The sequence below is a fragment of the Salminus brasiliensis genome, chromosome 7, assembly GCF_030463535.1.
Source record: "Salminus brasiliensis chromosome 7, fSalBra1.hap2, whole genome shotgun sequence".
Taxonomy (NCBI): Eukaryota; Metazoa; Chordata; class Actinopteri; order Characiformes; family Bryconidae; genus Salminus; species Salminus brasiliensis.
Window position 1 is genome coordinate 3,317,757 of NC_132884.1, and position 14,810 is coordinate 3,332,566.

Here is a 14,810-nt window from a genome sequence, read left to right on the forward strand (position 1 = left end):
TAGTAGTAGTAGTAGTAGTAGTAGGAGTAGTAGTAGTAGTAGTGGTAGTAGTAGTAACAGTAGTAGTAGTAGTGGTAGTAGTAGTAACAGTAGTAGTAGGAGTAGTAGTAGTAGGAGTAGTAACAGTAGTAGTAGGAGTAGTAACAGTAGTAGTAGTAGTAACAGTAGTAGTAGGAGTAGTAGTAGTAGGAGTAGTAACAGTAGTAGTAGTAGTAGTAGTAACAGTAGTAGTAGGAGTAGTAGTAGTAGGAGTAGTAGTAGTAGTAGTAGGAGTAGTAGTAGTAGTAGTAGGAGTAGTAGTAGTAGGAGTAGTAGTAGTAGGAGTAGTAACAGTAGTAGTAGGAGTAGTAACAGTAGTAGTAGGAGTAGTAGTTTCAGCAGCAGCACTATTCTTCTTATTCTTATTCTTATTAGTAGTAACAGTAGTAGCAGTAGTAATAGTAGTTTCAGCAGCAGCATTATTACTATTCTTATTTTTTAATTATTATTATTACTACTAGTAGTAACAGTAGTAGTAATAGTAGTAGTACTAGTTTTAGAAGCTGGACTATTATTATTATGATTATTATGATTATTATTATTGTTATTATTGTTATTATTTTCATTCATCTTATTATTAGTTGTATTGGTAGTATGAATAATAATAATAATAATACAAATATTAATAAGTTGTAGTAGTGGTAGAATTTGAAGCAGTATTATTGTAATATTAATGATTAGTTGTAGTATTAGCAGTACTAGTTGCAATAATAATAATTAGTTATTACTTTTATTATTGTTATTATTAGTAGTAGTATTAGTTCTAGTAGCAGCAGTAGCAAAAAGAACAGCATTTGTATTATTATCATTATTATTATTACTATTACAGTAGCAGTGTTATTATTATTATTATTATGCTATTACTACTGTTATTTATACTAGTAATAGCAGTAGTAGTATCATTATTAGCAGTATTATAGATGTTTTGTTTTGTATTAGAAATCAGGAACATTATTATTATTATTATTATACATTTTTATTGTCTTTCTGTCTTCAGATCTTTTTGCTGCACAGAGAACAGTGCTTCACTGATTTGACTGAGACGTGACTTCCACATGATTGCAATATATTACATCACCATCATGATCAAACATTGCCAAACAGAAGTGAGTGAACTGTAAGTAAACACAAAATAAATGAAGAAATAAATGTGATGTCTAAATCAGTCGCTCAGTGTCCTTCTTCACTCTTCCTGTGATGCACTGTGTGAGTAAAAGGTTAAAGGTCAGATGTAAATGCGACACATGAGGCCTTTTATCACCGTCATCGTTATTATCTTCGGCTCTTCCACTCAGTTTGCATATTCTAATTTCCTGCCTCTCACTGGCCCGCCGCGTCTCTGTGGGCGGCCCTTAGATCTCACACCACTCTGGGCAGGTGACGAAGTGGGCGTGTCCTCATCACTGTGAGGAGGATTAAGCTTTGATGTCCTTCAGATTCCAGAGCTGAAACATCATCTACCAGTTCTGGTTCTGTCACTAATGAGTAACCAGTCTGGTCTCGGTGAAACAGCCATGAGAAAGAACCTGTCTCTCAAAGGCGGGAGGAGTGCTGGCTTTGACACACTGGCGCTGAGGATGTAAGATGTAAGATTTGCACAGGTACCTGCTTTACCTGCGAATATTCCCAGGACAGGTCCCAGGAGGTCTCAGGGGTCACCGGGTGCGGGCCGTGCTGTGCTGTAGCTTCATCCAGAGTGTACAGTTGCTATAGAAGTGCTGAGTATGAATAGCAAGGCGCTCTCATCCCCTGAGGCCGTGACTGGACCCAAGGGCATTAAACCTGACCCCGGCTGCTGACGGAGGCTCGGGTCGGGTTTCAGTCCTTCTGGAATTTTAATGAGGGTTTCTATAGTCCCGCAGCTAACGAACCCAAATTAGCAAGTCACTCATTCACTCAGGGTTCATTGGGGCTATTCTTAACCATCTGCTCATTTTTAACACTATATCTACACTATGTGGACAAAAGTATTGGGACACCTGCTCAGTCATAGTTTCTTCTGAAATCCAGGGTATTAAAAAGAGCTGATCCTGCTTTTGTTGAAGTAACTGTCTCTACTGTCCAGGGAGGACGGATTTCTACTAGATTTTGGGGGAGCACTTCTACAAGGATATACCCCTCTAGCCCACGCCTGGCATTAGGCAGCATGGTACCAATGGGTAGACGACTGGGTCAGAACATCTTCAAAACATTAGGCATGTCTTGTGGGGTTTTTCTGGTAAGCAGTGGTCAGTACCTGCCAAAGGACAACTGCTGAAAAGGTGACAGGGCCATGGGCACCTCACCCACCTCACAACGTACAGGACTTAGAGGATCTGCTGCTAACATCTTGGTGCCTGATACCACAGCACACCTTAAGAGATCTTGTGCAGTCCATGCCAAAAATGTGTGGACACCTCCACTAATGAATGCATTCAGCTTCTTTACGTTGCACCCAGTGCTGACACACACATACTCAGCTTGTCTAGACCCTGAAGAGAGGTACTGCCAATAGAATAGGACTCTCAGGAGCAGATAAACATCAACCTGTTGGCACCATGCTGCCTAATGGCAGGCGTGGGCTAGAGGGGTATAAAGCCCCCCATCATTGAGCTGTGGAGAACGTTGTGAACGCGTTCTCTGGAATGATGGTGGTGGAGCTCCATTCAATATGTCTGGGATGGGATGAGCTGTGGAGTTGGGGACGATGAGGTGGGGTGATGATCATCCAACATCTTGCTTTAGTTGCTACATGCAATCAAATCCTCACAGCAATGCTCCTCCAAAATCTAGTAGAAAGCCTTCTTCCCTGGACCGTAGAGAGCAGGATCAACTCTTAACTCTTGATTTCAGAAAAAAAAACAATAAATCAGGTGTCCAAATACTTTTGTCCATTGTGTTTGTATCAGCTGTTGCTAACAATAAAAAGCTCCTTTCCCAGTGTCGTCCTCAGGGCCACATACAGAGGAATCATTTGTATTTGAATATGTGGACCAACACTGATCCTAGATCAGCTGGACTGAGACTGATAGGCCTCTGGGCTGAATATAAATATTCACATCCTAAAGAAACATCCTTGATCCACCCAACAGATACCACACCTCACACGCAGATACGGTGACTCTCGCTGTGTTTGTTTTACCTTTGGGTAGATCATATTCATATTTTATGGCTATTTTTAGTCATAAAGTCATCATTCTCATCCTGTACTGAGTTATAAACATGAGTCAGAGACTCCAGCATGAAACTCATCAGGCCTACACACGTGGCCTAGTATATATATCTGATGCTAAAAGGGGTTCTTCTTCAGTTCTTCTTCAGAACTTCAGAACTCAAAGAACCGTCTGCTCAAATGCTTAAATGGTTCTTTGCTGGCCTCTTCTGTAGGATATAGGGAACATCTTGTAGAGGGAGCAGTTCTAAATAGGACCAAAGCAATATTACGGTTTTTAAATTTGGTCACATCAGCAGAAATCCTGCTGATAAAGCACTGATGAAGTGTTTGTAGATGATAATGGTCTGGGAGAACTTTGAGGTGGGGGTCTGGCAGGATAGCAGGACTTGAGGTCTTGAGATCCATCTATTGGCTTTGAGGTAAACGTGCTTATCAGAATACGGAATAAATGCCTTACAATATATATATGCTTATATATACAATATGTATATGTACTATGTGTAGGGGTGCTGGGTTGGGGGGTATGGTGGGGAGTTGGGACGATTCTAGGGGGCCAGGGGACTGACAGGGGCCCTAGAAAATTGATGAAATGCAGAAATATTTGGCATAATATCATGAGGCCTAAAATCCCTGGCAGCGCCCCTGACTATAATAGGCCACAAATCTGAATTGGCCTGTGGTTTGAACTGGAAATAGGAATAATGAATTAAGCCTAGCCTTGGACTAAACTTCAACTCCTGTATCCCATCCATACAGCGAACACACACATACACACCAGTGAAACACACACAGTGAGCACATGTGCCCGGAGCAGTAGACAGCCATTGCTGCAGCGCCTGGGGAGCAGAGATGGGGGGAACAGTGGCATATAAATATAATATATATATATATATATATATCATTATATTTATCATTATAATATAATTATATAATAATATAATAATTATATACACTACATGTATATATATATACACACAGGCACTCACGTCTGAAGGACTAGTCTCTGCAGCAGCAGTATTCGAGTAGTGCCGCAGCGCCCCCGTGTGGTCATGCCCGCGTAGCGCAGCTCCACCGGCGCAGGTGAGCTTCTCCTGCCTCCTACCTGTCTGTCAATGTGTTACCTGGCGTTGCACGGCGTGACGTCAGCGCGCCGCACGAGGAAAAAGGAACCGAGGAGTCCATGAGCAGTCCGGGAGCGGAGTAACAGACAGTTCATGGACTTATTTGGGGGGTTCGGCTCGTCGTTAAACTGACTGTTTACACGGTGTTTCGTAAAGGCCGCTTGAATCCGGATTGGACTTTGAGCCATGTCTGCTTCTGCCGTGTTCGTGCTGGATCTCAAAGGCAAGGTGAGGCAACTAAGACGGCCAAAACGGGAACCAATCAGGCCAGGCCTAGCTTATATGTGCAGACGTGGAGTGTGTGTGTGTGTGTGTGTGTGTGTGTGTGTGTGTGTGTGTGTTAGCTGTTTACACTTAAAAGTTCACACTCCTGAAGCCTGACTGTGTGCTAACCTTCAGGAAGTATACAGCAAATACAGTAGCCTAGGTGCACTCGGACCATGGGCCGAGGCCTATCAACTGTGCTCCTGAAGGGCCTTCTAAAGAAGTTTTCTACACCTAATGTTTGGATGATATGGATGAAATTTGATATCCTAATGTTTTGCAAACATGCCATGGGCCAGACGGGTGTTATAAGGACAGGTGTAGTGGTTCTCTATAGCACCAAAAAGGGTTCCACTATCATTTGATGCACCTGTCAAGGGGTGGGATCTACATATTAGGCAGCGAGTGAACAGTGAGCGGTCAGGCTTAGGTATCTGAGACACTCTGACAAGGACCGGACTGTGATGTTCTTGACGCCTGGGTCAGAACATCTCCCAAATACCAGGCAGGTCTTGTGGGGTGTTCCTGGAATGCAAAGGTCAGTACCGATTAAAAGCGCTCCAAAGAAGGAGAACCGGTGAAGGATCATTGAAGGGAGTCCAGTTCCACAGAAAGGCTACTCTACCTGTCCAATATTGTGTAGGTTTGCCCTGGTGGGGCAAAAGGTTCTGACCCGCTGAGACATGTTCTCCACGACATCTCGGAAGTCGTCCTGTGAGATGTGAGGTGGGGCCTCAGTGAGCTTCAGTGAGCCTTAAGTGCCCCTGACCCTGTTCCATGGAGGACTTTAGGTAGGTACCGACCACTGCGTACAGAGACTCCCCCCCCCACCAGACCTGCCTGACCTTCTGAGCCAGACGACTAGCCGTCGCAGTCTGGTTCTTCTCAAAGTGGCTCATATTCAGATGGCTGCCTAATATGTAGCTCCACCCCTTGACAGGTGCCCCTGGAACCTAGGTCCTCATAATGTTAGTCATCTCACCTGTCGGTGGTTTTAATGTTCTGGCTGATGGATGCATCTGGATGCATCAAATCTCCCTCCCTTTTCTTGTGTCTTCCTTCTCAATCTTCAGGTGCTGATATGTCGCAACTACAAAGGCGATGTGGACATGTCTGAAATAGACCACTTCCTTCCTCTGCTGATGCAACAGGAAGAGGAGGGGCTCCTGTGCCCTGTTATTTCACATGGCAGTGTCCACTTCATGTGGATCAAACACAGCAATCTGTACTGTATCCTTTCACCGCTTTGGCCAGACAGTGCCGTCCGTGATTTATCGGATTTAGCCAGACTAACTGCTGCTCAGGTCGCCTGCTCAAATACTGTAACTACGCTATTTCAGTGTAATTACACAATTACCTCATTAATTACCATGATCGGAAAAAAAAACTCATATCTCCAAACTGTCAAGTTAACAGGAGAGGGAACAAACTGTCAAACTGTCAGTGGAAGTCAATGGAAAAAGATTTTAATTGAAGTAATCGAAGCATTCCTATCGATCCATTCATCATCAAATTTGACACAGTATAAAAAAGATTCATATTTAAAAGTGAAAAACGGCAGAAATTGAGATTTTCGCATGAATTGGTCCATATCCCAGCTCGAAATGCCATGTCAGAGGCCAGCGCCAGCCATGCTACAGCACCCCTGCTGCAGACAAGGCCATGGGCTTTGTTCAAGGACCCAACAATGGCAGCTTATGCCAGGTTCACACTACACAACTTTAGCCCTGATTTTCGAGAGGCTGACAGGTTTGAAAGACGATGAAATTCGCAAATCTGCGTTCGCTCTGGGCTGGCTCGCTATGTGTGAACTGCTGAATGATGGCGGCCCTAAACCCGGTAGTGTAAAAAAAAGTGTTGTGAGTGGAAGTCATGCTGTGAGTTGAGCTCGTTCCAGTTACGCATTCCCATAATTCCACACTATGCCAAAACATTTCCGAAAAACAGTTTAGCGCTAGCTAAGACTGACTCAAAGTTCACCACGACTGCTTTGACCATCCTTTTATGGTGTTTTATGGTGAACCTAACCAAAACATGCCCCTCAGTCCCAGGTTAGTGCTGTTAACTAGCAATATCCAAGATTAACATTGTTACCGAGATCAGTTGTTAACCGTTGTGCATCCAAACAACATGGAAACACGTCCACAGATGAAGGTTGGACAGTACTGCTAGAAGCTAGAAGTGCTAATACGCTGCCCAATGCTACTGCTGTTATTACTGTTCATGTGTGGTGCGGCCATCTTGGATTTTGAACGCGGGGTTGGTGAGGCTCTCCCAGCTTTCCGAGTAGGAACTCCGTCTTATGGGGACGTTCCAGTTGAAATGTCCTTCTCTGAACTCAAAAACACTGACATCCCAGATCAAATGGGACCGTTGTGTAGTGTGAACCTGGCATTAGCGGTAATGGGTATTGAACCCACAACCCTGTGATCGATAAACCAGGGCTCTAATGAGGAGATAATGAGAGTTGTGAATGCTGTCGACTTTGAAGAAATGCTCTGATATGGAGATATTGACTGAATTCACTTGGTGCCTGTGGACCTCAACACGATGACCTCAGTGGTGGCCACTACAAACAAGAACTCCAACGCATCTCTGGTGTATTCCTTCCTGTACAAGCTGGTAGAGGTAAGGCTTTGCATGTTTCATCCACCACAGTGCAAGAGCACCAATCACTGGAGCTCAGCCATGCTGCAGGGGCTCGTGGACATTTGAGGGAGGTGTTAGGGTTGGATTATTCTCTGGATAGATGAAGATCTTTGTCTCTAACGTTACTTATATAGTTCATTAAGGTGGCCATTTTATCAGAAACATCCATATATATGTAAGCACTGTTCAGGTTTACAGTTTCAAACCGTAGTCCATCTGCTGCCTCGAGGTCCCCCTCTACCTCATTCCTTATTGTAAGTGGATATATGGTATGTCCAAATATTTGTGGACACCCTTTCTAAAGAATGCATTCAGATAATTTAGGTTGCACCCGTTTCTGACACAGATGTGCTAATGCACACACACAGCTTGTCTAGTCCATACAGCTGATAGAATAGGGCTCTTTGGGGAAGATTAACCAACATGAACCTATTGGCACCATACTGCCTTATGTCAGGTGCGGGCTACGGTGGGGGGTATAAAGCCCCCCAGCGTTGAGCTGAAGAACTGCTTTCTCTGGAATGATGCCACTCCATCCAGTATTTTGATTTTGGGATGAGTTGGGTTGAGTAAGAATTGATGAGGTGGGGTGGTGATCTCTCAACATCCTGACCTCACTAACACTCTTGTGGCCGAATGCAATCAAATCCTCACAGCGGTGCTCCAAGACCTAGTAGAAAGCTCAGTTCCCTGAACATTAGAGACAGTTTAAACCCCAACACAATTTTTTTTTTTGTTAAAAATGTAATTGATTTAGGAAGAAACAACTTATGAGCAGGCGTCCCAATACTTTTGTCCATGCAGTTTATTATTTGGATGGTGGGTCATTCTCACACCAGCAGTGTTGCTCATAAAACTGACCGCTGACAAGCTATGCAGCAAAGGTTGAGCTATAGCCTGTAATTGTACCCGAGGTACTACAAGGCTGGTGTTTCTAATAAAGTGGCCACCAACTGTAAGTGACTAAGATGCACTACAGTGAGTTCAGAGAGCTGCTTCTCTCTATTAGAGTCCTGCATCTACAGCGTATGGCGGATGCTCCAGTCCAGAGCAACTCAGTCATGTAACAGATCTCAGAGAATGTAGGGTTAGGAACCCAAGTATGGGGTGTGGTGGTGAGGAGAACCTCAGGTCTTCACCTACACCTGCACTGACCTCCAATGACCTATTTGTCTTTGTCCTTATTCCCCCTGCAGGTGTTTACGGAGTACTTTAAGGAGCTGGAGGAAGAGAGCATTCAGGATAACTTTGTGGTGGTGTATGAGCTGCTGGACGAGCTCATGGACTTCGGCTTCCCTCAGACGACTGACAGCAAGATCCTGCAGGAGTGTGTACCAATAGCATCAATCCCTTCAGACCACGACCACTCCCAAGGATTTAGTTTAAGCAGTTTTCACCCAGTCTAATAACTTTGTACCTATAATGAGCGTTGATCTATGGCCGGGTTGCCCAACCCATTCCTTTCAGATCCTCCACCTGGATCAGGTGTGCTAGATTAGGGCTCGTTTCCTCATGCCCACCACACTCTTAAAAATACAGGCACCACAAGAGGATTGTATAAGTGATGCCATGGAAAGCCAAGTGTTTTTATAAAAGATATCAATTGACAAAAGTATTGGGACACACCCTTTTAATCACTGAATTCAGGTGTTTTACTCATTGCACCACAGGTGTATAAAGTCAAGCCCCTAGCCATGCAGTCCGTCTTTCCACACATTAGTGAAAGAATAAGAGGTTCTTAAGAGCTCACTGAACTCCAGCGTGGTTCTGTAATGGGAGCCGCCGCTGCTACAACAACAACAAGAAGAAGTCAGCTGGTGAAATGTCTTCCCCTCCCTCATTGCTTAGAGGGATGCTAGCCAGTTTAGGTTTTTGCTGGCCAGGTCAGTCAGTGTAGGCCTTAGCTTAGGCCTGTACAGACTAGTTATAGACTAGTACAGAGCTTGCAGACTCAACATCCTTACCTGTATTTGTCCATATATGATGATGCCATTTCTGAGTGATTTCAGTGTTGCTGGATAATGACATCATAACTGCAAGGTGCAATGCTGTCTGATCTGCTTTAAATATGCACAGGTACATCACACAACAAGGCAACAAACTGGAGGTTGCTAAGACGAAGGTGCCCACAACAGTAACCAATGCCGTGTCCTGGAGGTCTGAAGGCATCAAGTACAAGAAGAACGAGGTTTTCATAGATGTGATTGAGTCCATTAATGTTCTGGTGAGTGATGAGGGCCCTGGTCTGTAGCTACTTTTACAGTGAAGTTCTTACATATATACAGTAATTAAATCAGGGAGTGTAAGATGATATCAGATGGGTTAACCTGCGTAACCCTTTTGCCCAAAATGCAAAACATGTTGTGTTAAAGAGAGCAGATCATGCACAGCTGAATTTTCCTGACTGTAGGGTTGCAGCGTTATACCATTGTAAGGTGTCCCATGGAATGAAAAAGTGATTGATTAACATACTGTGTACATTAGCTTTATACAGAACTGGAAACAAATTCAGCCAAATAGAGAAACCCACCAAAAACCGACTGATCAATTAATTAATGCAGAAAATAATGAGCAGAATAATCCATAATAAAAAAAAAATTATTAACTAGAAAAAAAAGCCTCAAATGTAGCTTTTGTATTTATTTATTTATTTATTTTCAAAAGTGAGCCATTTTACATATAATTCCCAAAACAATAAATCGTAATAACAATAATAATAACAATAATAATAATAATAATAATAATTAATAATATTGAATACATTTCAGGTTTTAAGTATAGCAAAGCTTTTGTTCAACCAAAAACAACTGTTTCATTCCTATAAGTGTCAGTGTATCATCATCATCAATAATAATAATAATAATAATAATATCATTATATCTATAATTATGATTATCATAATAATCATAATCATAGAAGAAGAAGAATTAGAATTGTGGTCTCCGAGTGGTCCAGTGGACTAAGGCGCTGCTGCTATAATCTGAGCATTGCTGGTTCGAATCCCTGGCAGTCCATCAGCAGCTGTTAGCTGTGAATTGTCCTCCGAGCGCGCTGCCTGCCTAGTGATGCTGCATTAACGGCAGTATGAAAAGAGGCGATTGGGTAATTGATCTTTCATATTGGGGAGAAAATAGGGTCAATTTTCATTTTTCCATAACTCCGCCCATTCAGCCTACCACCTTTTAGCCCCGCCCAAACCATTCAGCTTACTGCACTCAGGAGTGTTTCTAGAATCAGGCACAATACAGAACCACCAATCAGAACAGAGCTCATTTATTACACACCTGTCTTAAAGGCACAGTAACCAATATTCTAAATACTGTGAGGTGAAGAAAGGTTGAACAGTGATCGTTTTTGGAACACAAACCTGCCAGGCGCTGTAAATGGCCCTCTAAAATACCTAATAAAATACCTGTACAGTATGACGAGTAAATGTCGGATTTGGGCTTGTTGATATGTGACCTATTGACTTAATGCATTACTGTCTGTGTTGCAGGTGAATGCCAATGGCAGTGTGATGAGCAGTGATATCGTAGGTAGTATTAAACTGAAGACGATGCTCTCAGGGATGCCTGAGCTGAGACTGGGCCTCAACGACCGGGTGCTCTTTGCCCTCACTGGCCGTAAGTAGCAACTACAGCTAATCACCCGGACAGCGTGTAGCGTTTACGTCAGAACGTCCAGCATGCAGTCATGCAGGCTTCCTAATCTTCATGAAAGAGTGTAGAAGGAGGCCTCACGGTCTCCGTATCCACGTTCTCTGCTGTTCTCACTTAGTTTGGCGCTTGAAGAAACCTGTGTGTTTGTGCAGGAGACAAGGGGAAAACCGTAACAATGGAGGACGTGAAGTTCCATCAGTGTGTGAGGCTCTCGCGCTTTGAGAGCGACAGAACCATCTCATTTATCCCTCCAGATGGGGAGTCTGAGCTGATGTCGTACCGCATCAATACTCAGGTGAGTCGTGTTAGCTCTGTTCAGTTCGTCTATATTTACATTTACATTTAAGGCGTTTAGCAGACGCTCTTCTCCAGAGCGATTTACAAAGTGCTTTGCTATTTACCCAAGAAGAACCTCAGCTAGTTTGAAAAGGCCAAAAATTCTAAGATCCTCTAAGTTTAGACTCTACTAAACACAAGTCAGAAGGAGACCACTCTGCTATTTGCCCAAGTATTCTCGGAGTACTTCAGTCTGGGTTTGAAGACAGCGAGCGTTGGACTCTGCTGTTTGGACACCCTGGGGAAGCTCATTCCACCACTTTGGTGCAGGACAGAAAAGGTCTGGATGCTCGTCTTCCGTGGATTTTGAGGGATAGCGGGTCGAGCTGAGCAGTACTTGAGGCTCGAAGAGCTCTTGGTGCGGATCGGCTTTTGACCATCACCATCAAGTAGGGAGGGGCTGGTCCTTTCTGGGCTTTGTAGGCCAGCGTCAAGGTTCTGAATCTAATTGCTAACTGTGCACTGTGGCAGTGCCAACTTCCATAACCCCCAATTCCTTCCTCTAACAGGTAAAACCTCTGATCTGGATCGAGTCTGTTATTGAGAAGTTCTCTCACAGTCGGGTGGAGATCATGGTAAAGGTGGGTTTTCAGTGTTTTACATGTATATTTGTTTGAGGCTTCATTGTGGGGAATGCCTCGCCAACAACTTCTGAGTTTATTAGCCCCTTAAGTCTTAATTCTGATGGTGAGGAACGAAAATTAGGTCACAAATACAGTATTTTGTTGTTATTGCATAATTATTCATGCATTATTGGAGGGTTATTGGAATAGTAGTTTGGCCTAAAGGTTATTTTCATAATAAGTGTGTATATATAAGATATGTTATCTTCTTGTTCTTGTGCTTTCCCTGCTCCCAACACACCTGATTGGACTAATCAGCTCATTAACAAGTCACAGGAAGTTAAAGTGTTAAAGCAGGGAGTCCACTAAAATGTGGCAGGGCAGGGTGCCTCCAGGACCATGCTGCCTAATGACACGTGTGGGCTTGAGGGGTAGAAAGCCCCCTAGTATTGAGCTGAGGAGCAGTGGATGGTATCCAGTACTCAATCCAGTATTTTTGGGATCTTTCACTTGTTACAGCTCTTTAATACACATTGCTTTCCACTCTTCTCCAGGCTAAAGGTCAGTTCAAAAAACAGTCAGTGGCCAATAACGTGGAGGTAAGAGTTCCTGTCCCAAGTGACGCAGACTCCCCCAAGTTCAAAACCAGCACTGGCAATGCCAAGTACGTCCCTGAGAAGAACCTGGTGGTGTGGACCATTAAATCCTTCCCTGTGAGTTTTATATCTATTCATGCATTATACATCCACTTACTGGCCACCTTTTTTGGGGGTGGTTGCGTAGTGCTCTGGGTTGTTGCTCACAAGGTTGTGGGTTCGATGCCCAGATTGGCCTGGCTGTCACTGTAGGACCCTTAAGCAATGCCTTTACCTTCCTCTGAGAGACAGTGGTACATCAAGTCCTAGTTAGAGCCCTGTGTTATTGATCACAGGCTTGTGGGTTCAAGCCCCACATTTGCTAAGCTGCCCATGTTGGGCCCAACCGATGGCAGTAGAAAACAGGGACGCGGTGGTTCCATACCTTTAGGTCCTATAGAAATTAAGCCAAAACTGTCTGCCATGTTGTCTATTTTGCAACCAGAGTAGGGACCAGAGGCGGAGCCAGACTCTTCTACTAATTTGGTAGACCCGCCCCCTTCTCCCGCATTCATTAAGCTAACAGCGCAGAAGCAGAGGGAACCAGTTACACTACAAAGAAAAGACAGAAAGGATGTCATGCAGGTCCTGCAGATGTCCGGCCTCGTCCAGCCAAGGCTGTCAGTCACCTAATTCTTAAGTGTAGCTCCGCCTCCTTACAATATAGAATAAGCATTTTAAAAATATCATGACAGGGAAAACTGACTGTTGGAGTTTGGAGACATTGGAGATGGAAAGACAGCTTTGAGGAGGAAAATGAGATGAAAAATGGGCGGGACTGTTTTGTCATTGAAACATGTGGGTGGGGATGGGAGCGGGTGGAGCTACACATCATACTGCAACCAGCCAGCAGAGGCGCTAGACCTGTGGTTGCTTCACTTTTGAGAGATGTTGCGCTGTCCATGCTCACTACAGTCATTGGGCCCGACAAACTTTTGGTGCTCCAGCAGTGCTGTATAGCAGGGATACGCGAGGACAAGAATGGAGTGTATAAGTATAAAGACAGAAAGGGAATCGAACCCAGTGTTTCATGTGGTGTTTCTGTTCTTTTGTATTTTGAATGAAGAATTTCAAGCATTTTAGTTCTACTCTCATATGGTTTTATTCAGTGTATTAATTTTTGTCAGCTAAATGGCTTTTATATGCGATGTGACAAGCCAGTAGCTTGATAATAAACAAATGACTGGATGACTCTTACTGGATTAGTTTTAATGTCAGGCCTGTTTACTCTCCAACACTTTGAATGCGGTTATTCATCATGTGTGTGAATATGTAATGTGTGTGTGTGTGTGTGTGTGTGTGTGTATGTGTGTGAGAGTGTAGGGAGGAAAGGAGTTCCTGATGCGGGCCCATTTTGGCCTCCCCAGCGTGGAGAATGACGAGATGGAAGGAAAACCCCCGATTACTGTCAAATTCGAAATCCCATACTTTACTGTGTCAGGGATACAGGTATGTGTGTGTGTGTATGTGTGTGTGTGTGTTTATACTTACAGTAGCATCTAATTTTATTTCCGATGTTGCAAAGATGGATGTATCTCGATGTAATCATTCCAAATTGTAAATAATATTAAATATACCGTTAAATGTTTACCTAAATATTTGTCCCTGGCTGGCTGTGTCCCAATCCCCAAGGTGCGGTACATGAAGATCATTGAGAAGAGCGGCTATCAGGCTTTACCTTGGGTCAGGTACATCACGCAGAGTGGAGGTAAGCCAGTGTATTTGCATGTGTGCAAAGAGCAGACCTTTATCTAGGTCAGTGATTTGCATACGATCACAGCATGTGTGAGGCAGAGCATTTTAGACTGTGTCTAAAAACCAGCGAATGCAGCTGAAATATGTGTTTGACGTATTTCCCTTTACAGATTACCAGCTAAGGACAAACACCTAGAAAAGCACTTTGGCATTTCCTGACCTTGCTCGAGCACCAGGCCTGATGACGCGTGGATCGAGTTGATATTTGCATCAGAAACTGTCTTGATATTTCAATTCTTCATTTCTTTGTGTTTCCGGAAGCAGATATAGTGTTATTGAGGGTTTTTTTTTAATGGCTGAAATGCTTTGTTTTAAATGTGTTTTAAATGATTTAATGTCATAGTTATATAAAATAATGCTAAATCAAACTAGATCAAATTATGTCCATGAAAATAATTATTATTAATAATAATAATGACAACAACTACAATAATAGTAATAATAATAAAAAAGTGTGTACTATGTGGAACATGTTTTGATTTTTATTTATAGACACTTCTGTATGTTTTTAACCGTACAGGTTTGATTTTGGTCACACTAAATAAACCAGAATGATAGATTTCCAATATTTTCACTAGTAATAACACATTAATAGTAATCAATAGTAATAAATACTTGCATGTATTTTACATGTA

At 43.1% G+C, this 14,810-nt stretch overlaps 1 protein-coding gene across 1 annotated transcript; it reads left to right on the plus strand.

Moving 5' to 3' along the window:
- The first annotated feature begins 4,358 nt into the window (after positions 1-4,358).
- On the plus strand, positions 4,359-14,549 carry ap1m2 (adaptor related protein complex 1 subunit mu 2). Its single transcript, XM_072682810.1, has 12 exons — positions 4,359-4,542; positions 5,652-5,808; positions 7,139-7,206; positions 8,424-8,554; positions 9,304-9,451; positions 10,724-10,850; positions 11,039-11,181; positions 11,732-11,803; positions 12,340-12,498; positions 13,744-13,869; positions 14,053-14,128; positions 14,286-14,549. Exons 1-12 carry the CDS (start codon positions 4,501-4,503, stop codon positions 14,309-14,311), a joined length of 1,275 nt encoding a protein of 424 aa, XP_072538911.1. The 5' UTR covers positions 4,359-4,500; the 3' UTR covers positions 14,312-14,549.
- The last annotated feature ends 261 nt before the right edge of the window (positions 14,550-14,810 follow it).